The 25,276-nt window shown below is 44.2% G+C and overlaps 1 protein-coding gene across 11 annotated transcripts in view; it reads left to right on the forward strand.

Moving 5' to 3' along the window:
* Window positions 1-3,330: 3,330 nt before the first annotated feature.
* SF3B1 (splicing factor 3b subunit 1) overlaps window positions 3,331-25,276 on the forward strand; it is a 32,958-nt gene continuing 11,012 nt past the window's right edge. For 2 of the 11 annotated variants that reach the window (XR_014008823.1, XM_081197061.1), the window contains exons 1-16: window positions 3,332-3,483; window positions 8,461-8,627; window positions 8,828-8,929; window positions 10,337-10,451; window positions 12,259-12,338; window positions 13,344-13,511; window positions 14,074-14,311; window positions 14,905-15,117; window positions 15,378-15,499; window positions 17,529-17,726; window positions 17,819-17,920; window positions 18,703-18,882; window positions 19,648-19,734; window positions 19,975-20,245; window positions 21,706-21,851; window positions 21,943-22,089. Coding sequence is in view for 8 of the 11 variants with exons in the window: in XM_081197061.1 (XP_081053187.1) it covers window positions 3,456-3,483; window positions 8,461-8,627; window positions 8,828-8,929; window positions 10,337-10,451; window positions 12,259-12,338; window positions 13,344-13,511; window positions 14,074-14,311; window positions 14,905-15,117; window positions 15,378-15,499; window positions 17,529-17,726; window positions 17,819-17,920; window positions 18,703-18,882; window positions 19,648-19,734; window positions 19,975-20,245; window positions 21,706-21,851; window positions 21,943-22,089 (2,364 nt within the window). In the remaining 3 variants the exon portion in view is untranslated. Of the gene's footprint in view, window positions 3,484-8,460; window positions 8,628-8,827; window positions 8,930-10,336; window positions 10,452-10,505; window positions 12,339-13,343; window positions 13,512-14,073; window positions 14,312-14,904; window positions 15,118-15,377; window positions 15,500-17,528; window positions 17,727-17,818; window positions 17,921-18,702; window positions 18,883-19,647; window positions 19,735-19,974; window positions 20,246-21,705; window positions 21,852-21,942; window positions 22,090-25,276 lie in introns of those variants that run through there. The other 9 variants (XM_081197064.1, XM_081197063.1, XR_014008821.1 and 6 more) reach the window with 9 other exon arrangements.

Below are 25,276 nucleotides of genomic sequence, written 5' to 3' on the forward strand. Positions count from 1 at the left end.
ATAAATTTTTATTGTTTTCTTTACATAATCTTTTTTCAACAACATCCATCCATCAAAATATACAGTGGTACCTCAGGCTACATACGTTTCAGGTTACAGACTCTGCTAACCCAGAAATAGTACCTCAGGTTAAGAACTTTGCTTCAGGATGAGAACAGAAATCGTGCCGTGGCGGCAGCGGGAGGCCCCATTAGCTAAAGTGGTGCATCAGGTTAAGAACAGTTTCAGGTTAAGAACAGACCTCAGGAACGAATTAAGTACTTAACCCAAGGTACCACTGTATACTGGTCCTGGATCCTTCCTGTCAATTTGGCTAATCCCACATAGTCTGTCATCTTCACCTGTCATTCTGCAATGGTAGCAGCAAAGAAAACATTCTGGGCCATAACCTGTCATGGAATTCCACTCAGTATTGATCCAGAGCAGATTCCAGTGTATAAATCAGGACCTCACACTTTTCCTTCCCTCACCTGTGGTACTGTGGATATTGGCCTTCCTCTTCCTATGCAATTCTTCCTATGAGAAGCATGCTACTCTGGTAGCGGCAGCCCCATTACGGTACATTCATCAATTAATCTTGCTGGTTAATGCTAAAGAGGATAATTAGAATTATTTTGTGCAAGAGGAGTGGAACCTGAAGACCTCCATGTCATTGAAATTCTACTCAATATTGATCCAGAGTAGATTCCAATGTATAGTTAGCAGAGTAAAACTTAAACACGTTGCAGGATTCCCAAAAAATAGACCAGAGGCAATTATATTTCATTCAGCAGAGCTTTACTGCTACTGAAGGCAAATGCACATAATGGTCACAAATCCAATGCATTCAGGATTGGCACTGTCCATAAGAAGTCCATTTGCTGCAGACTTAATTTAAACTTACAGTAACTTATAACAAGACTAAACCTTAACACTATATACATAACACCACACCAGAAGGAAAGAGAGATAGAAAAGAGTGAAACCCAGGCTCCTTCCGGCCTATTTCTAGAGTCAGCATGACCTTGGCAGAAGAGATAAGAGAACCAGTTTAAGCCAACTGTACTCAGCTTCTCTGAAGGAATAACCCAAACATCATGAACCTTCTGCTTGTTTCTTTCACGCAGACAAGCTTCCAGAACCCTCTTGAATTAAGTAGAATAGGAAAGATCTCTACACATCAGATCAATACTTTCTGCACCAAGAAATGCAGTTTTTTCTCCAACTTTTATTACATTACACATATACCAGCCACATTCATTTATTCTTCTTTCCTTTACCTTTCTTTACTTCCCTCTCCTTGCTGTAGGCTTTGGTCACTGCTTCCCATTTTCTGTGTTCTCGTTTTTTAGCTTAGGAATTGTTTCTGCTGCATATAGCATCACTGCCTTACGTGTTGGAAACCGAGGTTGACATGGTTTACCATCTTCTGTCTTCAGCTGAATGAGCACTTTTCCTCTTTACTGTGCATGAGGGTTCCACTCCCTGAGATTCATTTTGTTTTCCTCCAAAAGCACATTAAGTCCAACTGCTGCACATACATCTTGAATTTCTGTAGATGTTGGATTTTCAACTGCTTTCTCAAGCGGTATTCCTTTTGGTATTGTCTTCTTGTTATTTACATAGGCAGGATATATGCAGATAAACCGAGACTTATCGGTGGGCAAAGAAGGCACAGCCCAATTCATGGTGTCCGCGCCAGCACAAGAGGGCCGGCCCTTAAAGCCCAGCGCAGCAGTAGCCTGGCCGAGCCACAACTGGGTCTTAACTTTTTTTTTATTGCCTTCCAAATGTTTCCTGTGTCAACTACTGTTTCCCCCAAAATTGGAGTTTTGCCCACTTTATGGAAGGGTTGTAGTTCAGATTGTTGTTATCCTCATATTGCAGGTATGGAGCAAGGATCACAACAACCTTGTACCTTTACAGCATATTCCGGATGTGTGCAAGCGCTGATGTATACAGATTTATGACAAATCTGAAGCACCTATTTTTTTCTATAAAATCACAGACTCTGTATAATCATCAGTTTGTCTGGTGCTTTACAAAGTTCAAGGGGACAAGTGCCTGCCCTGAGGACCTTACAGTCTAAGAATGGGAAACAACAAAGGGGAGGAAATGGAAGCACAGATAAACAGGGAAGCAATATGTGGTTGTTTCAGTTACACATGCTTAGGCTTGGTTGCAGGCTGAGTAGGGCAAAGGAACTTTGTTGTTGTTTAGTCATGTCCGACTCTTTGTGACCCCATGGACCAGAGCATGCCAGGCATTCCTGTCTTCCACTGCCTCCCGCAGTTTGGTCAAACTCATGCTGGTAGCTTCGAGAACATTATCCAACCATCTCGTCCTCTGTCATACCCTTCTCCTTGTGCACTCCCGCTCCAGACAGGGATGTGCTGGAGTAGAAGAGACCCTTGCTGCATGGAGTAGAAAAGCAACATAGACAGATGTTTCAAGTGAACTTACGGTCCTTCTCTAACTGCCCATGTTTAAGGTTCTGATATTATTACTTATTATTATATAATAATAAAGTTCAGATGAATGGCGGTATGCAAATTTTATTTTATATATTTAGTGCCCTTTACTTACAGCTCTTAGGGCAGAGCAGGTTACAGCAGTTTTGAATTCAGTATTTAAAAGCACCTTGCCCCCCAAAATGAGCTATTCAGTCATACTGAAAACAAGACAGGAGAGCAACCGTATTAAACACAAGCGCTGCTCAGCTGAGATTCTCTATGAGCAGAAATGGAAAAAGTTGAAGGAAGTTCCCACCAAAGAATAGACAAGCAAGGGGAAGGAGCCAGCAAAATTACTGTTTAAAACCTGCTAAAATAAGGTAACCTGATGATAACTGCTTAATGGTTAGAAGCCCTTTTCGCACTTGAAAAAAAAAAAAGAAATATTGTAATATGATTAATTCGCGAGCAGAACTTCGAGCTTATGAGCAACAGAAATAGAGGCTATTTGTATTATGGTTACCATATGAAAGCATGAAGGATAAGGTGGAGCAATGAGATGGAATTTAAAAATAACAACAAGAACGGGATACGAAACAAGCAAAAGTTTTATTATGTATTGGAATGCTATGTAAAATTTGTGGAAACTTAATAAAACATGTTAAACACAAGCAGGGTGTCTGAGAGTACAACGGAAGCTGCGCCTTTTCCAGTACACAAGAAACCCCGCGCGTCTCTAGACCGAAACTCGAGGGCCGCTTGGGCGGAAGCAAGGCCCGAGACCCTTCCCCAGCCTTCTCGTTCTCGTCTCTATGGTTTTCTCGGCCAGTTTATACCCCGCGCCCCACCCGCTCGCCTCAGCCGCGCTGCTCCGGCGGTTGCGCAAGACTCTCGCGCCTTCCTCCCTCCCCACGCCCTCCGGCCTGTCGGTCCCAGATAGCGGAAGTCGACGTCGACGAGTGGGCGGAGTTCGGCGGGCCCCTTCCATCTCGCTCGCTGTGTTTGTCCCGAGCTCCACACAAAATGGCGAAGATCGCCAAGACTCACGAAGGTAAGGGACGGGGAGGGTTGGGCCGGGCCTTCTTCTCCGGCTCGACTCCGGGCCTGAAACCCTCTTCCGCTCCCCCCCCCGCCTCACGCGCTTCGGGGGAGCCGGAGGGCCTTCTTCGGGCGGCCCAACGGTTCGCGCGCCTCGGCCGGGGCTAGGCCTGCGCGTAATGGCGTCGCTCGCGCGGTCTCTTCCTTCCTCCTTCCCGCTCTGGCCTCTGCCTCCCGCCTTTCCTGAGGCCTCCAGGCCTCAGCTCAGGAGACCCACATGAAGCCCAGCCGAAGATGTGTGTTGGTGTGTTTGTGAGAGAGAAATGCTCGGGACCAGAAACCAGCGTGAGGCGCTACACCCACCTCCCCCCCCTAAAAAATAAATAAATCACGAAATGAACACCATTTTTATTAGTTTTACATTACAAAACCGTGCGCTCAACACCGCGTTTCGTAATACTCGCCACGGAGGGCAAGCGCGAAAAGGAAATGGGCCCCTCGCATGTAATAATACTCGCAAGAGGCCTGCAGAGGGCCACGATTTCCTCTATTTCACTTCACTTTATGATTTTGGTGGTTTTGAGTCCGTGTTCAGAGCTCCACTTGTTCTAGGCGCGTTTTGCGACGGGGTTTCAGTTTCTGAGCTCTGGGCGCAGTACTGCGCCTCAGATTGAAACTGCAGAGTGGAAGGAAAGGGGGACCTTTTTGTGCCTCTGGCTACTCTCTGAAGACTGGAGAAGAGACCCTCTTAATTATATTATGGGGGGTGGGCAAGGGAAGGATTAGACCAGGGGTAGGCAACCTAAGGCCCGGGGGCCGGATGCGGCCCAATTATCTCAGTCCGGCCCGCGAGGGTCCGGGAATCGGCGTGTTCTTACATGAGTAGGATGTGTCCTTTTATTTAAAATGCATCTCTGGGTTATTTGTGGGGTGTAGGAATTCACCCCCCAATATAGTCCGGCCACCCACATGGTCTGAGGGACGTGGACAGGCCCATGGCTGAAAAAGGTTGCTGACCCCTGGACTAAACGATGTGAAAAACGGACATCATAGTTTAGCTGCAGTTCGTTCATGTTCAGCTTTGTATTCTTGTTATAAAAAAGCCTAGATATTCTGTTGCTGTGCCCATAATCCAGGTTTAAGGTGCCATTTAGCTTTCATATCTCAGTTTCTAACACTGGTTCAGGCAGAGGTTCTGTTTTTATAAACAGATTTATAGATATTTGTTTCTTCAACGGTGTTTGTATGGTTTTCGCCCATGGCCTTTGGCTAGTGCAAGAAAGCTTGTTTACATGCTCTCAGCTTTTGACTCAGTTTGCGGAAAGTGTTGCACATATGGTTCTTGGGGAGGGAGGCTTGTTGCTTAACTTTGAGGGTTTTTTATAGTGGGCAATGCCATGAAACATACTTAGGAAAGCTGCTAGGAGATGCAGAAGTGAGAAAGGAGGTCAAGTTAGAAGGTAGGGCGGTGTTCATAGTCTTAAGCGGCTTTTCTGCAAGCTTTGTGGCAAGAGCTGTGTGTGGTTTTTAGTGGCGTGTGCAATTTCCTAAGCGCATTGGTGTGTTTGGAGAAATCTGGCTTTGCCCTTGGGAGGTAACGGTGATCCCACCAAGGGCTCTTGTGTTTCACTTTAAGCTTGATACCATAGCAGTTGTCTGCCTAGAAGTTCCTACCTGGTTGAACAGCTGTGTTTTTGTAAGGCAAAAGGGATGAATTTCTTACTTTAAAATGTTATGAAGGGATTAGCTTTCCAGCCAAGGACACTGAACGAGTTTAATGTGGGAATGTCTTTTTTCCCTATACCAGGAATGATGCTGTTGTAACTGAGTAATTAGTAATATACTTTATGCAGCTGGCAAAGAACATTCCCATGTTGATGTGGATAGAACCCTGTTGCAGAGGAAATTCTCCACTGCTTCCCACAAATGAAGTAACTATAAAATGGTTAACCATGTCTCCTTTCTTATAACTAAAGCAAGTTTCCTTCTGTGGTTCAGTACTGGCGTTTAATATATAGATGCTTTCTTTGCAAAGATGTGACTACTGTAGATTAGCATTTAATCTCAAACACATTTACTCAAAAAGGTCAAATTGACATTGTCTAAACCATTATTCTAGGTAAGTGTGCTTTGGATTGCAGTATTAGGAACGGTCTTCTCTTTCATGGTTTCCCCATCATATATACTCGTGATCTTGCTGCAACATGTGTTACTGCAAGGCTTCTTAACATAACTTCAATGTGAAATTGTAAATTATAAGCTTGTAAAGTATAAGAATATATAATTAATTTATGGTGCAGTAAGCCTAATCACAATAATACATAGTGATCTTTATTATTGAAATTGGATGAGATTAAATGTGGGCACCTCAGTTTTACTACTGAATGGATTTTAGATGGTTCTGTTGGAGGCAGAGTGTTCTTAATAGTTGGGGTATGCCCAGTTCCATTATGTCATAGTCACGATTCAGAGTTAGACAATCCTATTGTTAAATTAAAAAAAATAAAAGTGCAGGTCTGGAAAAGGCTAGATAACTTGAACTCATAAGTAGGGGGCTGAGTCAAATGAAGTACCCCCTTTAACAAAAGGGCTTTTCTGCAGGACCGCTCTCTCTTGTCTCTCCTGTGCACCTCCAAATCTATTCTCAGCTCCACCAATACATCGGAACAGATTTGGAGAGCATGCAGGGAGAGGGGAGAGAGATGAAGTCCTTTTGCACAGGTGGAATACTTTGTTCTAATGGTATGGCTTGCTGGATGCAGCTCTAGAGCAGCATGTAGTAAAATTAATTAATATAGTTTAACAAGAATTAGTTCCTCTCCTGCTTAAACCTCTTACTGCAAGTCATTCTGTATGTAATATCTTTTGAATGGGGAAATAATCTGGGCAGGCAGACTATTTGTACTTGTACTAATTGTGCCATACCTGGTGGTTTGTGCAACTTTTTGCTGATAATAAGACAAAATCGGACATATACATGCAATTGGGGTTAAGTGCTGCATCTTTGATTTCGCAGTTTTGGCTGTAGCAAGTTGTGGTGTACTGTATGTTAATGTATCTATACTTTAATAAAACCAACAGTACAGTTTTTGTTAGTAATATAGTAAATGTAGCATGGATAAGAAACTTAACTATTGTATACATCTCATTTTCAACTAAAATTTAACACCCCCACAAAAGGGGAGCATTTTTATTTTTCATAGCTTTCTGGAAATTTTACATCTCTAGGCAAGAATGTATTCACCCAGGCACGTGGGGGTAAAGGATCTTGAAAGATATGTTTCCTGTAACTTTGCAGTTATTAGATATAAGCTTACAGTGGTACCTCGCAAGACGAATGCCTCGCAAGACGAAAAACGCGCAAGACGAAAGAGTTTTCCGTTTTTTGAGTCGTTCCGCAAGACGAATTTCCCTATGAGCTTGCTTCGCAAGACGAAACGTCTTGCGAGTTTGTTTCCTTTTTCTTAAAGCCGCTAAGCCGTTAATAGCCGCTAAGCCGCTAATAGCCGTGCTTCGCAAGACAAAACCGCAAGACGAAGAGACTCGCGGAACGGATTAATTTCGTCTTGCGAGGCACCACTGTATTTTGTTAGTTTTTAGGGTTTTTAATGTATTTGCTGCCTTGGACTCCTTTGGGAGGAAATGAGGGGATAAAAAACCTAAAAAGAATAATAGCCAGAAGTGGAAGCAAAACTTTCAGAACTCCCAACTCCTAGCCGTAGAGGAGGATCAGAAAGGAAGCACAGAAGACTCACTACGGCTAATTCCTGTTAAGTTATATTAGAGTGACATGCAAACATGACCATTTTAGTGCATGTTTTATTATCTGGGTATACAGTATTTAGAAGGCCTACAGGAGAGTTGCCATAGTATGGCTTTACAGTAGGCAGATCCAACAAATCCTGCAAGTGAGGCAATATTTTATGAACAGTGATAATAATAGTTAATAATAGAAACTTGGAGTTGGAAGGGACCTTGGAGGTTATCCATCTTCCTCATCAATACGACTACAACTTTCCTAACAGAAAGTTATTTCATTCTCTGTCAGGCCCTTCGTCTTTACATAAGCCACACTGCTTCCTAGGAATATGCTCACTCTCCTGACCACACCCCTTCTCTGTGCGCTCTTCAAGTCCTTTTGCTGTGCTGGATTGCACCCTTGAACTATGACCGTGCATCTTGATTGTCTGAATGGAGAATTTGTGGGGTGTGTGTGTATCTCAAAACCTTTGATGTATGTGACTGGAATGTCTCACCGTACAAAAGCATAGGTTACATCAGTGATGGCCAAACTTGGCCCTCCCCCTGTTTTGGGACTACAGTGGTGCCTCACAAGACGAAAATAATCCGTTCCCCGAGTCTCTTCGTCTAGCGGTTTTTTGGTCTTGCGAAGCAACCCTATTAGCGGCTATTAAAGGCTTAGTGGCTTAGCGGCTAAAAGGCTATTAGCAGCTTAGCGGCTTAGAAAAAGGGGGGAGCGGAAAAAAATCGGAACACTTGCAAGACGTTTTCGTCTTGCGAAGCAAGCCCATAGGGAAATTCATTTTGCGAAGCAGCTCAAAAACGGAAAACCCTTTCGTCTAGCGGGTTTTCCGTCTTGCGAGGCATTCGTCTTGCGGGGCACCACTGTACAATTCCCATCATCCCTGACCACTGGTCCTGTTAGCTAAGGATGATGGGAGTTGTAGTCCAAAAACAGCGGGAGGGCCAAGTTTGGCCATCACTAGGTTATGTTCATTGGTCCACCCACCACCTGCTTGCAGTCCCAGAAAGGTTTCCTCTTCCATCCCTGACTTAATACAGTAGTTTCCTACATATGCTGTATGTTTTCAGCCCTGCAGAACAGTTGCTAGATTGCTCTTTGGTTATGCCTTGGAGAAGTTGATGAAATGCTTCCAGTAATACCTTTGGTCATGCCTTTGTGAATCAATTTGTGTGTATGTGTGTGTATATATATATATTAAAGCATTTGAATGTACCTTTGTTATAGACATTGAAGCACAGATTCGAGAAATCCAAGGCAAAAAAGCTGCCCTTGATGAAGCTCAGGGAGTGGGCCTTGATTCTACAGGATATTATGACCAAGAGATCTATGGCGGGAGTGATAGCAGATTCGCTGGATATGTAACTTCAATTGCAGCAACTGAGCTAGAAGACGTAAGTACACCAATATTTTACTGTCAAAACAAAGTCTGTCATATTGTTGAAATTGTTCTTAAATGAAAAGGTGTGCAAGTTTTACATTTCCGGTTACAGCTCCCATTTAAAGTTTGCAAAAAAGCCTTCCATCCCGAAAACCATAATTTAAATACAGAAACGAACAATTAATTAAATCTTAAATGTTCCTGTTTGTATAGGATGATGACGACTACTCTTCTACAAGCTTGCTTGGCCAGAAGAAACCTGGATACCATGCACCAGTGGCACTCCTTAATGACATACCACAGTCAACCGAACAGGTGAACCTTTCAGTATATAATACAATAAAGAAGTAGAAGCTTCTTGTTCCCATTTCTGGGAGGAATAATGGGGACAAAATACTCAGTGAGAGGTGTGAGAGATTTTACCTGTGGCCGTGCACACGAACGTACACACTGCATGTGAATTAGTAATTTATTCTGTAAGCGGCTGAAACCTCCATGCAATTGTGTGCAATGATTACATTTCGTTATGTGCCACTTATTGTTTTTAAATTTTAATTGTATTGTTTAACCGGACTTCATTTAGAAGCCACTTAATAGTATTAAACTATGTGGTGTAGAATATTTTTTAAAAACCCAATATGATTAAAAGTACAGCCTAAAACCAATAAAACATTGATATAAAAATAAAATAGGAACATGGGGATTGAAATTTAAAAGGGTCTAATCTTACGGGTCCAGGGAAGCAATTCATGGTTATTGCTTCGTGTATGGCAGGGGGAAGAGTGTTCTGTAATACAGTTGGAGTGGCAGAAAATGCTCAATTTCTGGTCATTGTCCAATGTTACATTATAGTATATTTTGCCACCCCCATCGTTCTGCCTGGACACTGCGGTCCAGTGCTGAGGGCCTTCTGGCGGCTCCCTCACTGCGAGAAGCAAAGTTACAGGGAACCAGGCAGAGGGCCTTCTCAGCAGTGGTGCCTGCCCTGTGGAATGCCCTCCCATCAGATGTCAAGGAAATAAACAACTATCTAACATTTAGAACACATCTGAAGGCAGCCCTGTTTGGGGAAGTTTTTAATGACTGATGTTTTAATGTATTTTTTATCTCTTGTTGGAAGCTGCCAAGTGGCTGGGGAAACCGAGTAAATTATTATTATTATTATTATTATTATTATTTATTATTAATTTGCCTGGATGATCTATGTCACCGTAGAGGTTTGTACAGGGGGAGGCAGGTAGCCTGGTCCTTTCTTGTTCAGGACTTTATATATAACAACAAGACCTTGAACATGACTTGGGAGCTGTTTGGCAGCTAGTGTAGTTCCCACTGAGCAGGTTTAATATGTGCTTGTCCAGGTGCTCAGCTTAACTTTGCTGCAGCATTCTGCCCCAGCTCCACCTTCTGCACCAAACATAAGAGTGATTTGGCAAAAGACACCAGCTGTGAAGTTTACTGTTGGCAGTGAAGAAAAATACTTGCTTTGGAAGTGTTTTATAGGGAATAATGATTAATTGTTTTTAAAATAAAAGCTAAATTAATTTGTAAGTGGAATATGGAATATAATCAGCTACGAACTGTAGTGAATTGGGAACACAATTTTCATTCAGCTGAAGTAGTGTTTCCTTTAAGAGGAAATAGAAAACCTTGGGGAAATTTCCTTATCTTTTTACATTGCTGGCTCACAAAAGAAATCCCGTATTTTGTGTTTCTGGTTCTTAGTATGATCCGTTTGCTGAGCATCGCCCACAAAAGATTGCTGATCGGGAAGATGAATACAAAAACCGCAGGCGGATGATGATTATTTCCCCTGAGCGTCTTGATCCTTTTGCAGATGGTAATTTATTTTCTCTTTTTCACTGGCTCTTACGAGTTTTGTTCCCTTAAAATTGTCTTTAGCCCTTTGATTTCTGTTGGCATGCTTATAAATTCAGGAATTTTTAGTTTATGTAGTTTTAAGAGTTGGTTGAAATCGTAGTTTGCCATTTTGTTCATCTTTTATAATACAAATTTTCTTTCCAGGTAGAAGGACAAGAAAATAATGAGCCATTGCCATAGAAACACAAAGGGTTAAAGGTTTCTCTTTTTTCTTTTTTGCTTTGGGTTATGTATACTATACTTTGAGCAACTTGTATATTTAGTGCTCAAGAACCTTCCAGCTTTCTGGAAGGGTTCAGTCCAAAATTAGAACACAAGAGAATTGCTGCTTTTAAAATGCTAAGCAAACATGGCAGTTCATTCTCAGTAGGAAGATTAGCTACATGAAGCAAAAGTAACATTGAGAGGCTTTGGTACTTTTTAATAGTTCAAGTCTGTTCTGATGATTTTAGACTGTAGGTCAGTGCAAGGGGCAGTAGTGGGCCTGATGGAAATTTTCCTCAGGTGAGTCAGCTTGACAGGTAACCTGAGGGCACCTGTTGGTTAAAACTATAGTTGGTTGCAGGTTTTTGTAAATTAGCATTTCAGCCTGCATGAATTGATAGGGATATGGATTTTACTTGCTTAACTGTCATTGATATAAACATGTGTTGTCAGAATTCACAGGCCCATACTAACTGTCCTTAATTTCTTTCCTACAGCAGTACTGCTATATGCCAGTCCTGTCTGCATTCTTAAGGGTGCAGTTCAACACATCCTGTGTAGATAATGGTGAAAAAGTATCCCAAAGGAAAGTCCTTATCAAAGCTAGTGTCAGAATGACACTGCCAATTGGGCAATGATCTTCAGCATAGAAAATGTATTAAGAATTTTATTTTGTCCTAAATATTAATGCTATACTACATGTATAGCCAATCTGCACATTAAGAGCAGTGCATCCTTGCTAAGTTTGTTACTATATAGTTGGGCTTCTGTAAAATATTTAAAAGTTAGAATAAAATTTAAGATATAGATTGGTATATCTTATGATGTGGGAAAAACAATCATTTGCCTGTGAGTATCCTTATAGTGAATATAGTTTATTGGAATCAGCTCACAATGTAATAATTGTGCCTTCAGAAGCAGTGGGGGGAGAAAATGTGTTCTCTTTAAATGAAGCCCTTTAACATGTCACCACAAAATGAGAATCTGGGAATGGTTGTCCAGATTCATCGAAGCATATACGCTGGTCTGTATGATAAAAAACAATTTTGAGTTATTATCTAGGTTTACAATAGTTAGTAGTCAGATAACATAGGCTTTATCAGCTTGAACAAGGTAATGTGTTGATTATAAATATCTTTCCAAAGTGTTACTAATGGTAAAGAGATAATTTTCTAGGCTTCTATTCTGCTGCTTGAAGTCAGAACTGCTGATGGAGACAAAGGCACGAAAGTGTACGTATTCCGGATTAGCAACCCAGGAACCCATCACTTCTGAAGACTCTTTTAACTGTGCTGTCATTTTATCATTCTTATCTCCTTTAAAAAAATATTTGTTTTAAACTGTTGTAGTTATGTTTGTGTTCAAACAGGTTAAATTGATCAGCAAAGTGAATAAACGTAAGATACATGTAATCTTTTTTTAAAAAAACCAATTCAGTCAAAACAGTAAAATTAATTCATTTTGGCATAACATAATATTAGAGTAGGGCAGTTTTAAAAGCCAACTTTTCCTAATCTCCTGTACTTATTATACTTCTGTCCTGTTGCTGTTCTCTTCTGCAGGAGGGAAGACACCTGACCCTAAAATGAATGCGAGAACATATATGGATGTTATGCGTGAACAACATTTGACAAAAGAAGAGGTGGGTTAAAGTTCCACTTTAAATTTTAATTGGTTGCAGTCTAGGCTGATGATCAGGCAGCTTTTGAGAGCCCATCGATACTCAGATCTCTCATGAATTGGCTCTCCTCCCCGTCCATCCTCCATTGACCTGTTTGTCCAATTGCACAAACAATTTTAAATTTTCCTATATGTTTTGGAGCAACACCATGTTAAAGCATTGTGAGGAAATTAAATGATGGGTGGCTCACAACTGCCCACTGTGGATCATAGTGCTGTTGCCAGTAAGTTCACATACGGAGGCAGCAGACATCGAAGGCACCCAGAAGATGACCAGGAGTTCCTCAACTCTGAGCCTAGTGCAACTGCATGTGACGTTCTTGGTGGACAATATGTGCAAATTCAGTGAATTGAGTATTGTGGATTCAGCAAAACAAATGTTATCATGGTGAATTTGCACATGTTTTTAGGAAGAAAACATTTAATTGTCTCTTTCTTTTGGCCGAAACATTGAATCTGTTCACAAATAAAAATCCAGGCTTCCGAGCCATTGTATGGAGCTTTAGTGTCAAGGATTCCTTCCTCCTATCCCACACTTAGATCCAGTTGAGCAGGAAGAAACCAATTTATTGTCAGTTCAGACGTAATGGCAAAGGATTGCTTGCACTAAGCAGGAATATATAAGTTAGGGAATCTAAGCGAGGGAGCCCATGCCATGGTTTGGAGGATCAGGAATATTTTGAGTACGTCCTGTTCAGTGTAGCCTGTTGATATTTTTGGCTAAATTATTTGACATTAATAATTGGCAGGTGCTTATCTGCAGAATTAAGTTAAAGCAGCAAAAAAGAAAGAAAAAAAGATTGCAATTAGGGGATAGCCAACTGGATAGCTTACACGTTTACAAAAATGCAAATAAAAGTGTAGATCAAAAGATTTGAAAAGGCTCCACTAGCACAGGAGTGTGGAATTTATTTTAAACTGACAGTACTGGAGGAATAAGTCATTTATTTGTTTTATCTTTTAACAGAGGGAAATTAGGCAGCAACTAGCAGAAAAGGCTAAGGCCGGCGAACTTAAAGTCGTCAATGGTGCTGCGTCCCAGCCACCATCAAAACGCAAACGGCGTTGGGATCAGACTGCTGACCAGACTCCTGGTACCACACCGAAGAAATTATCTAACTGGGATCAAGCCGAGGTAAGGGTGTGATGATAGTGGCTGCTTGTCTCAAGTCATTGAGTTCTGGGGTTTCACGAGCCTTTGCTGTATGTAGAGCTATCCTTTTTTCTTACTTTGTGAATTCAAGGGCCACTGCCATGGCTTACAGTACAGAGAACAGTTAGGTAGTATCGATAGCATGGTATGCTCACCCATTTCACAGATTTCCATGGAGAGGGTAGAGTCCCCAGCACTTTGCCTCCCCTTTCATACAAACCAGGCATATGCCTAAAATGCCCTGCACATATAGCAGTGTTCCCCAGCCTGGTGCCTTTCAGCTGTCCAATTGGCTGAGATTGGTGGGATTTGTAGTTCAAAATATATAGAGGGCACCAGGTTGCCTTAGGACCTCTCAATCAACGTAATTCTCTAGTGTGGAATATATAAAAGCCACAAAGGTGAATGAAAATACCTGCTGGGTTAAAAAAAGACAACCAGTGATCTGCACCCTGATAGTTGATGTGAATTCCCAAGTATTTTGCAATCTTAAGTACTTTTCCAAGTAGTGCAATATAACACCCGTTTTTTTTGTTTTATTCAGACCCCTGGACATACTCCGTCTTTGCGATGGGATGAAACACCTGGCCGTGCAAAGGGTAGTGAGACACCTGGAGCAACACCTGGATCTAAAATATGGGATCCAACTCCTAGCCATACACCAGCAGGAGCTGCAACACCTGGGCGTGGGGATACTCCTGGGCATGCAACGCCAGGCCATGGAGGTGCAACTTCCAGCGCACGGAAAAATCGATGGGATGAGACTCCCAAAACAGAAAGAGGTATTTTTACCATCCTGATCTGTTATTCGCTTGTCAATGTACATGAAACCCTAAGGCCAAATCCAAAGAACCTCAAGAAGTTCTATGCAGTCGAGAGAGTTCTGGATGTTTTTCACGGGTAGCAATCTCCTTTGTTACTATTAATACTAAGAAGAATGTCAATTTTCTGTTCGAGATAAACAACTACCTGACATTCAGAAGACATCTTAAGACATCTTCAGGGAAGTTTTTAATATGTAACGCTTTACTGTTTTTAACACTTGATTGGGAGCCGCCCAGAGTGGCTGGGGAAACTCAGCCAGATGGGCGGGGTATAAATAATAAATTATTATTATTATTATTATTGATGCGTGTGTCTTCTGACCAAAAGGGACAAAATTAATCTTCCATTTTAGCAGGTGGAACCCCTGTGTATAACTAATACAGCTTTACTTATTTGCGAGTAACATTCTTCATGATTGCGTTTGAACATCTTGGGGAAGTGCGAGTTTTGAAAAGGTTCTTGAAACCTGCAGCAAGTTTTCACTTTCAGAATAGATCATCTGTCTCTGTCCACTGGAATCAGTTTGAAGCAAGTGGGTTTTGTTTTACAGATACTCCTGGACATGGGAGTGGTTGGGCTGAAACACCTCGTACTGATCGAGGTGGCGATTCCATTGGCGAAACCCCAACCCCTGGGGCAAGCAAACGAAAATCACGTTGGGATGAAACGCCTGCAAGCCAGATGGGGGGGAGCACCCCTGTGTTGACACCCGGCAAAACACCAATTGGTACACCAGCTATGAACATGGCGACCCCCACACCAGGTATGCTTGAATTATTTTTTTAACAGACCAAGCGTAAAACATGCTGGAACTCAGCAACGACCTGATGAAATAAAAAAGCGGTTTTCAAGCTTACTCTGCTTGTCCCTCTGCGTGCAATGCTTGTCTGCTTAAATAATTCGAGCTTGAAATTTGGCCGTGTGCAATAATGATGTATATATGCCTTTGCTTGTTGCGCCGTACATTTGAACAGGGAGATCATTTGACGGAGTTAACAACATAATCTGTTGATTTCAACATAGGTCACATCATGAGCATGACTCCTGAACAGCTCCAAGCTTGGCGTTGGGAAAGAGAAATAGATGAGAGAAATAGGCCCCTTTCTGATGAAGAACTGGATGCCATGTTTCCTGAGGGATACAGGGTAAGCAGATGGACCCAAGCCATCACTTGCAGGATTAGCATGAATTTAGATAATGTTTTCCTTAACTTTAACGTGCCTTGTTCAGGAACGGACCTATGTTTTGAATATTGCCTGCATGTTGTGAATCAGGACCTGACTGATGTATCTTCTCCGTTCGTAGTAACCTAATAGTTTTTGTGCCTGCACTTTGAGCGATCCCTTTGTTATTTTGCTTTTAAAAAATCTACCATGAATGGTCTCAAAAGACTGGATGGAATCCAGCCGTTTCCTAAACTTAACCATGGGAACCTGGATAGCTCAGTGGGTTAGAGCATGGTGTTGATAATGCCAGGGTTGCAGGTTTGATTCCCATATGGGACAACTGCATATTTCTGCATTGCAGGGGATTGGACTAGATGGTCCTCAAGGTCCCTTCCATCTCTATATGGTTCTGTGAGTCTATTGGGCCTAACCCAGAGGAGCCTTCTTTGTATAGCTGGGCTCAGTTTCAAAAGCAGTTTGCATTGGAGAGCGAGGTGCTCTTAAGGGAGAAGCAGTCTAAAAAGCCCTTGTGCTTAGAATTACTTGCTCTCTCACACTCTCTCTTTTTGGAGATCCAGTGTGGTGTAGTGGTTAAAGCGGTGGACTCATAATCTGGTGAACTGGGTTTGATTCCCCGCTCCTCCACATGCAGGTGTTGGATAGGACCGGGGCAGAAAGGTAAAGCTTGCGTATTCTTGCTTTGTCCAAAGCTCATTCTTCTGGAAGAATGCAGTACGTCCTGACCTTTTGAAAATCAAACCATGGGGATTGGAGGGTGGGGGAGAATGTCCTACTTCTCCTTTCAGCTGTGCCAGTCTGGGTCAACGGTAGACCTTGCCAGTAGTGGTGTAGAGTAGTGGTGTAGTGCCAGTAGTGGTGAGAGCCAGTGTGGTGTAGTGGTTAAGAGCGGTGGACTCGTAATCTGGTGAACCGGGTTCGCGTCTCCGCTCCTCCACATGCAGCTGCTGGGTGACCTTGGGCCGGTCACACTTCTCTGAAGTCTCTCAGCCCCACTCACCTCACAGAGTGTTTGTTGTGGGGGAGGAAGGGAAAGGAGATTGTTAGCCGCTTTGAGACTCCTTAGGGTAGTGATAAAGTGGGATATCAAATCCAAACTCTTCATCTTTAGTTCACACTAGCCATGGTCAGTGCTCTCAGTCTGAGGTGATGAATTCTCCTTGGCAAAGCTGCGCAGGGTCTCCAGTGTCATCCCCTCCAGAGCAGCTTAAGTAGAGACCAAATTGGAAGATGAGCACGCTAAATTCGGTACGTGAGAGTTGGGCAAGATTTTAGAGGTGGCTCGCAGCACCTCATTTTCCCAGTGACATTAAGGAGGCCTCTACACTGACGCACAGGCTTCTTCTGGGCCTCCTCCAAGAAGCTGGGAAAGATGATGCCAACTGGCTGAGATCCAACAGACTGGACAGAGTTGTTTCCTGAGCAGACTCTTGAGAAGTGGCGCTGCTCAGGTGAGCAGCAGCCTGTAAATTGCCACTTCTGAGCCAGTTGGGGGCAGTATGGTTGCCAGCTGGCGCATAGCTGTTTGTGTTTAACAATTTTAATCGGAGCCAGCCGACCTGACTGGAAGCGTCCGCGACCAGGAGGAGGAGGAGTACCAGGAAGAATGGATGAAATTTAAAGACTATTTACTTAAATACTTTAAGATAACTTAATTGGAAAAACTTGCAAATATCAGATAGGCTTAGGGTTTAAATATGTGATGTTAGAGAATAATATGCTTAAAGTTAAAATGAAAAGAAAGAAAGATGTTAAGTGATTAAGTTATGATAAAACTTGGTTTTGGTAAACTGTTACAATGATATACACTGAAATTCAGCTAGGGTGATTTGAGGAAGTCACTTAACAATGTTACTAAGATTGGATCAAGTTCAGTTATGATTTTTGTTTGTTTGTTTAAAATTTTGGAAAGTCAATAAATTTTTTGGGAAAAACCACAATTTTAATCTCTCCGATGATTGGTTTGAACACTTAATTTTTTTCATTTTAGGTTCTCCCTCCTCCAGCGGGTTATGTCCCTATCCGTACTCCAGCTCGTAAACTTACAGCGACGCCAACACCTCTGGGCGGCATGACTGGATTCCACATGCAAACTGAAGACAGGACCATGAAAAGTGTCAATGACCAGCCTTCAGGAAATCTTCCTTTCCTAAAACCAGATGACATACAGTATTTCGATAAACTACTGGTGAGATTTTGGCTTGTCTGTGTTGTTTTCTTACACTGTATGGAGGTTGGCATTAAATGTGTATTAACCAGCGTACTTGTAATTAACCGTAGGTTGATGTTGACGAATCAACACTCAGTCCAGAGGAACAGAAAGAAAGAAAAATAATGAAATTGCTTTTGAAAATTAAGAATGGCACCCCTCCCATGAGGAAGGTAAGTTAGATCGCTGCCCCTCTTACATCCACTGTTTATGCTCACTTTGTCTTGTGTTTGCCCTGTGCTTTATGACTGAATTTATTATTATTATGTTATATAGGCTCACTTTATAATTTCTTGACGGAGCTGGACAGCATTTTTGGTTCCAAGACCCAGTTGTTCCGCCAGGCCTTTGGTCAGGGCGCAGCCTGACTCCCTCCTTTGGCAACCTGCACAGAATTTTGCTTAATTGGTTGCCATCAATTTGATTTTAACTAATTTTTAAGATGAAATATTTTTAGATTGTGTGACTATTTGACTGTTTGATTATTTGATTGTTGTTAGCCGCCCTGAGCCCGGCTTCGGCTGGGGAGGGCGGGATATAAATAATTTTATTATTATTATTATTACTAAAATATTTCGAAGACTGCTTAGAAGAGTGTGGCTATGTTGATTTAGAAAAATACTTATACAGCTGAGTCATGTACAAAACCTCTAAGTGGTGTACAGCAAAAATAAAAACAAAGATTAAAGTCAGAAATCTCACATGCAGCTTGCCAGTCATTTAAGTTTATGATCTTGTTGAGATTCCTGTAATTCAGGGGCTTGGAGTAGAGGACCCTTCCAATTCTACAGAAAAGCCCTGTCAGTAAAATGAATCTTCGAAAGATGTCTAAAAACAAGGAGCATTAAATACCATAGAAACATACCTCTTTATTTTAATTTTTTGACTTGCTGGGCTTTAAAATGAATAGAGCAGGCTGTATCTAATGTTATGCTACATTTCCCCTCTTCCATAGGCTGCTTTGCGACAGATTACTGATAAAGCTCGTGAATTTGGGGCAGGCCCGCTGTTCAATCAGATTTTACCCTTGCTGATGTCACCAACTCTTGAAGACCAAGAACGCCATTTGCTTGTCAAAGTTATTGACAGAATCTTGTACAAATTAGATGACCTGGTCCGACCATATGTCCACAAGGTTTGTCTCACTGGAATTTAGTACTTTCATTCTGAATGACATAATTTTAATGTACAGTGGTGCCTCGCAAGATGAAATTAATCCGTTCCCCGAGTCTCTTTGTCTTGCGGTTTTTTCGTCTTGCGAAGCACGGCTATTAGCGGCTATTAGCGGCTTAGCGGCTTTAAGAAAAAGGAAACAAACTCGCAAGACGTTTCGTCTTGCGAAGCAAGCCCATAGGGAAATTCGTCTTGCGGAACGACTCAAAAAACAGAAAACTCTTTCGTCTTCCGAGGCATTCGTCTTGCGAGGTACCACTGTAAGCCTGTGATGTATATATTCAGAATGACAGATGATTGCACTCCCTATTGTGTTGTAGGCTCATAGCTATAAATATATTATTTCCACAATTAAATATAGAAAAAAGCAGTGTTGTTAAAACACTGTTGGTGCCCTTCACTTAGCTGCGTTTAAATTTTGAATTCCAAATTATTAACTTAGGTCTTTAAGTCCTAGCTGCCACAGCTATAATATTATTTTTGGATGTAGGAACGGTCCTTGTTAGCATTAAATTATTAGTGCCAGGTACCAAAGTAGAAGGATAACAGAGAATTGCAATTTGGATTAAATGAATGCAAATGAGGGCTTCTTTGGAATTGGAAAGCATGAAACCTTCAACTTCTATGAAGCTCATTCTTGAGTTTAGCTACTACTGAAGTTAACACAGTTTTAAAGCTGTATTTGCATAAGACCTAAGTGTTTTAACTTTCATTTAACCCTTTTCAGATTCTTGTGGTCATTGAACCGTTGCTGATTGATGAAGACTACTATGCCAGGGTAGAAGGCAGAGAAATTATTTCCAACTTGGCTAAGGTAAACACACCATAAATTCTTTCTTTTTATTATGCTAATACTAGCAGAGATTGAAAACTTGACCTGGGATAACATAATAAGCATATCAACCAATCTGACTGCATATTGTGACAAGGCAAGATACTGTTGCTTTATGGCTTTGAAAAACGAGCACAGGCTTACTCGATCATGAATTTAGATTGTAGAAATGCTTTGTGCAAGTCAGCAATAGCAGCCTGTTTTCTTATTTTGTCTTTTCAGGCTGCCGGACTGGCAACAATGATTTCCACTATGCGACCTGATATCGATAACATGGATGAATATGTTCGTAACACAACGGCTCGAGCCTTTGCTGTGGTCGCCTCTGCTTTGGGCATTCCATCTCTGTTGCCTTTTTTAAAAGCCGTGTGTAAAAGCAAGAAGTCCTGGCAAGCTAGGCACACTGGTATCAAGATTGTGCAGCAAATTGCTATTCTTATGGGCTGTGCCATTTTACCTCATCTCAGAAGTTTGGTTGAAATTATTGAGCATGGTAAGTAGATGTAAAATTGCATAGCGTTCAAGTCCTAAAGCAGGGGAGTGCGTTTTAGCTGAATGCTGTTAATGGGTCATATAACAAATCAGTGTTGTATCAGAGCACCTTTGATTTTCTCTTTGCAGTAAAGTCTGCTGGGTGTATAAAAGCAAAATGCAGAGAGGAAAATTTGGACTGTTCATAAAATGCATCTTACCTTTAGCTCCATCAGCAAAGTGTGCATTCTGGTTATCGCAGTATTGCAAATGACTAGCAGCTGGCATAGGAGGGACGCGGGTGGCGCTGTGGGTTAAACCACAGAGCCTAGGACTTGCTGATCAGAAGGTTGGCAGTTCGAATCCCCGCGATGGGGTGAGCTCCCGTTGCTTGGTCCCTGCTCCTGCCAACCTAACAGTTCGAAAGCACGTCAAAGTGCAAGTAGATAAATAGGTACCGCCTACCAGCGGGAAGGTAAACGGCATTTCCGTGCACTGCTCTGGTTCTCCAGAAGTGGCTTAGTCATGCTGGTCACATGACCTGGAAGCTGCACGCCGGCTCCCTCGGCCAATAAAGTGAGATGAGCGCCACAACCCCAGAGTCTGTCACGACTGAACCTAATGGTCAGGGATCCCTTTACCTTTTTAGCAGCTGGCATACCAATGTAGTGTGTACTTGGTGGTGGAGATAACATCAATTTTACAACTTTCTTTTTTTAAAAAAGATATTAACTGAGAGTTTATATCAGTCTTGACCCTTTTAACGCTATACAGATAGATAGATAGATAGATAGATAGATAGATAGATAGATAGTTAAGTTATGGGTAGACGAGCCTGCAGTATAGGAGACTAGGATTGGAGGCTATGCTGAAGTTAGGTTTGCAGTCCTGTTTGCCTCTTGGTGTTGTGCTACTCTTCAAGTTAAGACTTCTTTAGACCAGAGACAAAGCTATACTAAGACCTGTCAAGTACTGTAGTCATACACTTCAGAGTGAGGTGTAGATTTGTGACACCCTTGGCCAAAAGGCTTACCACCACTGGATTAGGCGATAGGATTGGGATGACTTGGGATATTCTCCCTGATTTGTTGAGGTCTCTCAAGACATTGCTTCATAGCTCCAAAAATATTTTAACATGAATTGTGCGGGTTTTGGTAAGCCTAGAGTGGGATCCAATTTAATGTCTGCACGAAAAGGTTTGAGAGTTGCCATTGTTGCACAGGTGGTAGCACACAAAGCTAAACTGTCAATGAGTTGCAGTTGTGCCAGAGGGTACACAGTCTCTCTCCCAAGCACAAGATTGTGTGCAGCACTTGTGTTGTACTAAGAAGGGACTCCTGTTTACAGAATGCCTCCTGTGGTGCAAGCTGACTGCCACAACTGGGTATCACCTGAAATGTGTTTGTTGTGCCCTGATATCTGTTGACGTCACTTCAGTTGTGTCTCTGCAAGATGAAACGAGCAATGTGTTTTGTTTTTCAGGCTTGGTGGATGAGCAGCAGAAAGTACGTACCATCAGTGCTTTGGCTATTGCTGCTTTAGCCGAGGCAGCAACTCCCTATGGTATAGAGTCATTTGACTCTGTTTTAAAGCCCCTGTGGAAGGGTATACGCCAGCACAGAGGAAAGGTAAGCCTGAGTTGCCTCAGTCAGCTCATTTTTAAGAGAACATGCCTGGACATTGATTTTTAATCATGTTTCTAAAATTATGTACCATCAGGGTCTGGCTGCCTTCTTGAAAGCTATCGGGTACCTTATTCCACTTATGGATGCAGAATACGCCAATTACTATACCAGGGAAGTAATGTTGATCCTTATCAGAGAGTTCCAGTCTCCTGATGAAGAAATGAAAAAGATTGTGCTGAAGGTATGCAAATGTAATATCTCCTGATTGTTATTTGAGGCTTTAAAGAGTTGGATGTATGTGTCAGAGCTGCTTCAAGATCCTAGCTCACAGAGGATCACGCTAGCCAGCGGTCATTAAGTAAAAGTCTTTATTGAATTACAGTTTCCATTCTCACGCTGCTGTCTGCAACTCTACGTCTACTAGCTAGATCGGCGAGGCTCCGTCTGAGTCTCCGCCCCGTGCGCACCAACTTAATATCCTAGCCTTGCTCCACCTTTTCCTCCTGACTGTCCTCCTCTGGGTCCCTCTACCCCCCGGGGCTTCTTCCTTCCGGGATTCTTCTGACGCTGACCCGGACCCTTCTGCCTCCTTGCGCCGGGCTTTAGGACCTGGTTCCCTTTCGGGGCTGCTCACTGCGCCGCCTTCCTCTGCATTTGAACTTGGCGCGCGCGCCCAACCTTCCACTTTCCTCTTAACCGTTTCTTCGCTCCCCGATGGAGGTGTGGCCACTCCTGACTCCTGCCCTCCCTCCTGTGGTGAGCTGCCAGCGCTTCCCCCCTGGCTCCTTTCCTCTTCCCTGCTTCCTGGCGGTGACGCTGGTCCCGATTTCCAGCTGCTCCCCCCTGAGTCTCCTCTGGCTCTATCTTCCTGGGGTGCCTCTCTAGATTCCCCCCTTGCCCTGGCCACTGGTGCTCCTTTCTGTGAATCCTCTGATTCACTGGAAAGACTGGGAGATCTCGGGTCGTCGTCATCACTCATCCTTTCCTCTGTCTCCTCCCCTTCGCTCTCTGTTTCCTCCCTTGCCCGTGCCTCTGCACCTAAACCCCTGACATCCATCCCCCCCTCGAAGCCCCCCAGTCCCCCCTCCCCTCCTTCCGGTGCTGGAGCTGGGGGCTGCTGTTGCAAAGGGACGAACGTCGGATATCGGTCGCTTCCCGTGGCAGGCCTCCATCGGAACTCTTCCGGGTCTTCCTCCCTGCTCTCGTTGACGACAGTCACCTCCTCTTCCATCTCTGTGCCGCCGTGCTCGAAACCAGGGTCGTCCCCGAAAATGTCCATGTCCGTCTCTCCCGCACTTCCTCCAGGCGGCGTTGCTCGGCCGGAACAGTCCAGCCACTTCCTGCGGAACTGCTCCTCCGGCCTATCGTCCCACCAATACGAGGGTTCTGAGACAGATCCCGAGGGTGACCCCTCCGGGGAACGGACGTCTCGTGTCGGTTCCTCGTCCGAGTCGAACCCCCTGAACGTGCTGTCCGAAAGCGTGGGCGTGAAAAGCCAGTCGTCGAAAAAGTCCGCTGGCATAGGTCTATGTGGGAAGAGGGCATGAAACTCGTCTTTGAGCAGAGGTTCGTCTAAAGCGTAGCCCGGCACCCAGCTGTTCGCACTGGCCGGGGTGCCCTCCCTGGCGAGAAAGTATTCTACTCCCTCTTCCCCCCATCTGGAGTCCAAAATCTCCGCGACTTCGTTGATGCGCTCCTCCTGTGCCACTCCCGCGTGCCCCGTTCCTTCTCTGAGCGGACTCGGCGCCGTTCCGGGTTCCTGGAACCTGTGCGGTGCCTTGTAGGGAGTGAGCACCGATCTGTGGAACACCGGATGCATTCTGGAACCCTCCGGAAGCGCCAGCCTGAAAGCCACCGGGTTGACCTGCTCTTCGACTTGGTAGGGCCCCAGTTGTTTATGCCCTAGTTTCTTCTTGGCCAACGACCTGGCCGGCACTGCGTGGGCTGCTAACCAGACCCAGTCTCCCACGTGGAGCTCTTCGCCAACCCTTCTGTGTTTGTCCGCTTGTACCTTGTATGCGTGTTTAGCCAGCTCCAGGTGGCGCCGCAGCTGATCGTGGACTTCCTGCAGCTCCGACGCGAACGCATCTGCTGACTGCGGCTCCCCTTCTCCCCTGCATTCCAGTCCCGGGAAGGTTCTAGGGTGCCGCCCGTTGTTGGCGAAGAACGGCGTGACGCCCGTGGATACGTGCTTCGTGTTGTTGTAGGCAAACTCTGCAAGCGGCAGGTAATCCACCCACGTCGCAGGCTGTTGGTTCGCATAACATCTCAGGTACTGCTGCATGATGGCATTGGCTCGCTCCGCTTGCCCGTTGGTCTGCGGGTGTCTCGCCGACGCCAGATTGATCTTGACGTTTAGGAAGCCCATCAGCTTCTGCCAGAAGTTCGAGATGAACTGCCGCCCGCGGTCGGACAGAATAGACCGTGGCAGACCGTGAACCTTGAACACGTGGTCTATGAACAGTTTGGCGGTTTGCTCTGCCGTGGCCACCTTAGCACACGGAATGAAATGCGCCATCTTGGAGAACAGGTCCACCACCACCAACACTGCCGTCTTGCCCCTTGAGCTGGGCAGATCCGTGACAAAGTCCAGAGCCACCTTTTCCCAAGGTTCGACCGGAGTTTGCAGCGGCTCCAACAGTCCAGCCGGCGGTTTGTGCACCGTCTTTGCCCTCTGGCAAGTGTCACACCTCGCCACGTAGTCTGCGACCTCCCCTCTCATTCCAGGCCACCAGAAATCCCTGGCTACTAATTCCACCGTCTTCTCCTTGCCAAAGTGCCCGGCCGTGGGTGCGTCGTGCAGCTGCTGAAGCACCTTGGCTCGAAGTTCGTCACCCGGCACGTAGATGGCCCCTTTACGGATGAGCAATCCATCTCGTAGCTGGAAACCGTCGGCCGCTGCCTTGCCCCCTCGCACCTCTGCCATCTTCGTTTGTGCGAAGGAGTCCCCCTGCAACGCTCGCCGCACCGCCTCTAGGTCCACGGTCGCCGCGGCGCACGCCCACACTGTCGGTGCAAAGATGTGCATGGCGGCCGCTGGTGTTGCGTCCTCCAGATACTGTGGCTTGCGGGAGAGAGCGTCTGCCATGATGTTGGTGTCCCCCGGGACATACTCTATTCGGAAGTCGAAATCCGCAAAGAACTCAGCCCAACGTATCTGCCTCTGGTTCAGGAACTGTGCCGTGCGCCAGTGTTCCAGATTCTTGTGGTCCGTGCAAACCTGCACCGTGTGCTTGGCGCCGATCAGAAAGTGCCTCCACGCCTTGAACGCTGCATGAATGGCCAGCAACTCCCTGTCCCATATGGTGTAGTTCTGCTCGGACTTGCTGAGCTTCCTGGAGTAAAACGCTCCCGGCCGCCACACGCCCTGCTGGTCCTTCTGCAGCAGGACCGCCCCCACTGCTCTGTCCGAAGCGTCTGTCTCCACC

The sequence above is a fragment of the Podarcis bocagei genome (genome assembly GCF_964188305.1).
Source record: "Podarcis bocagei genome assembly, chromosome: 1".
Classification (NCBI taxonomy): Eukaryota; Metazoa; Chordata; class Lepidosauria; order Squamata; family Lacertidae; genus Podarcis; species Podarcis bocagei.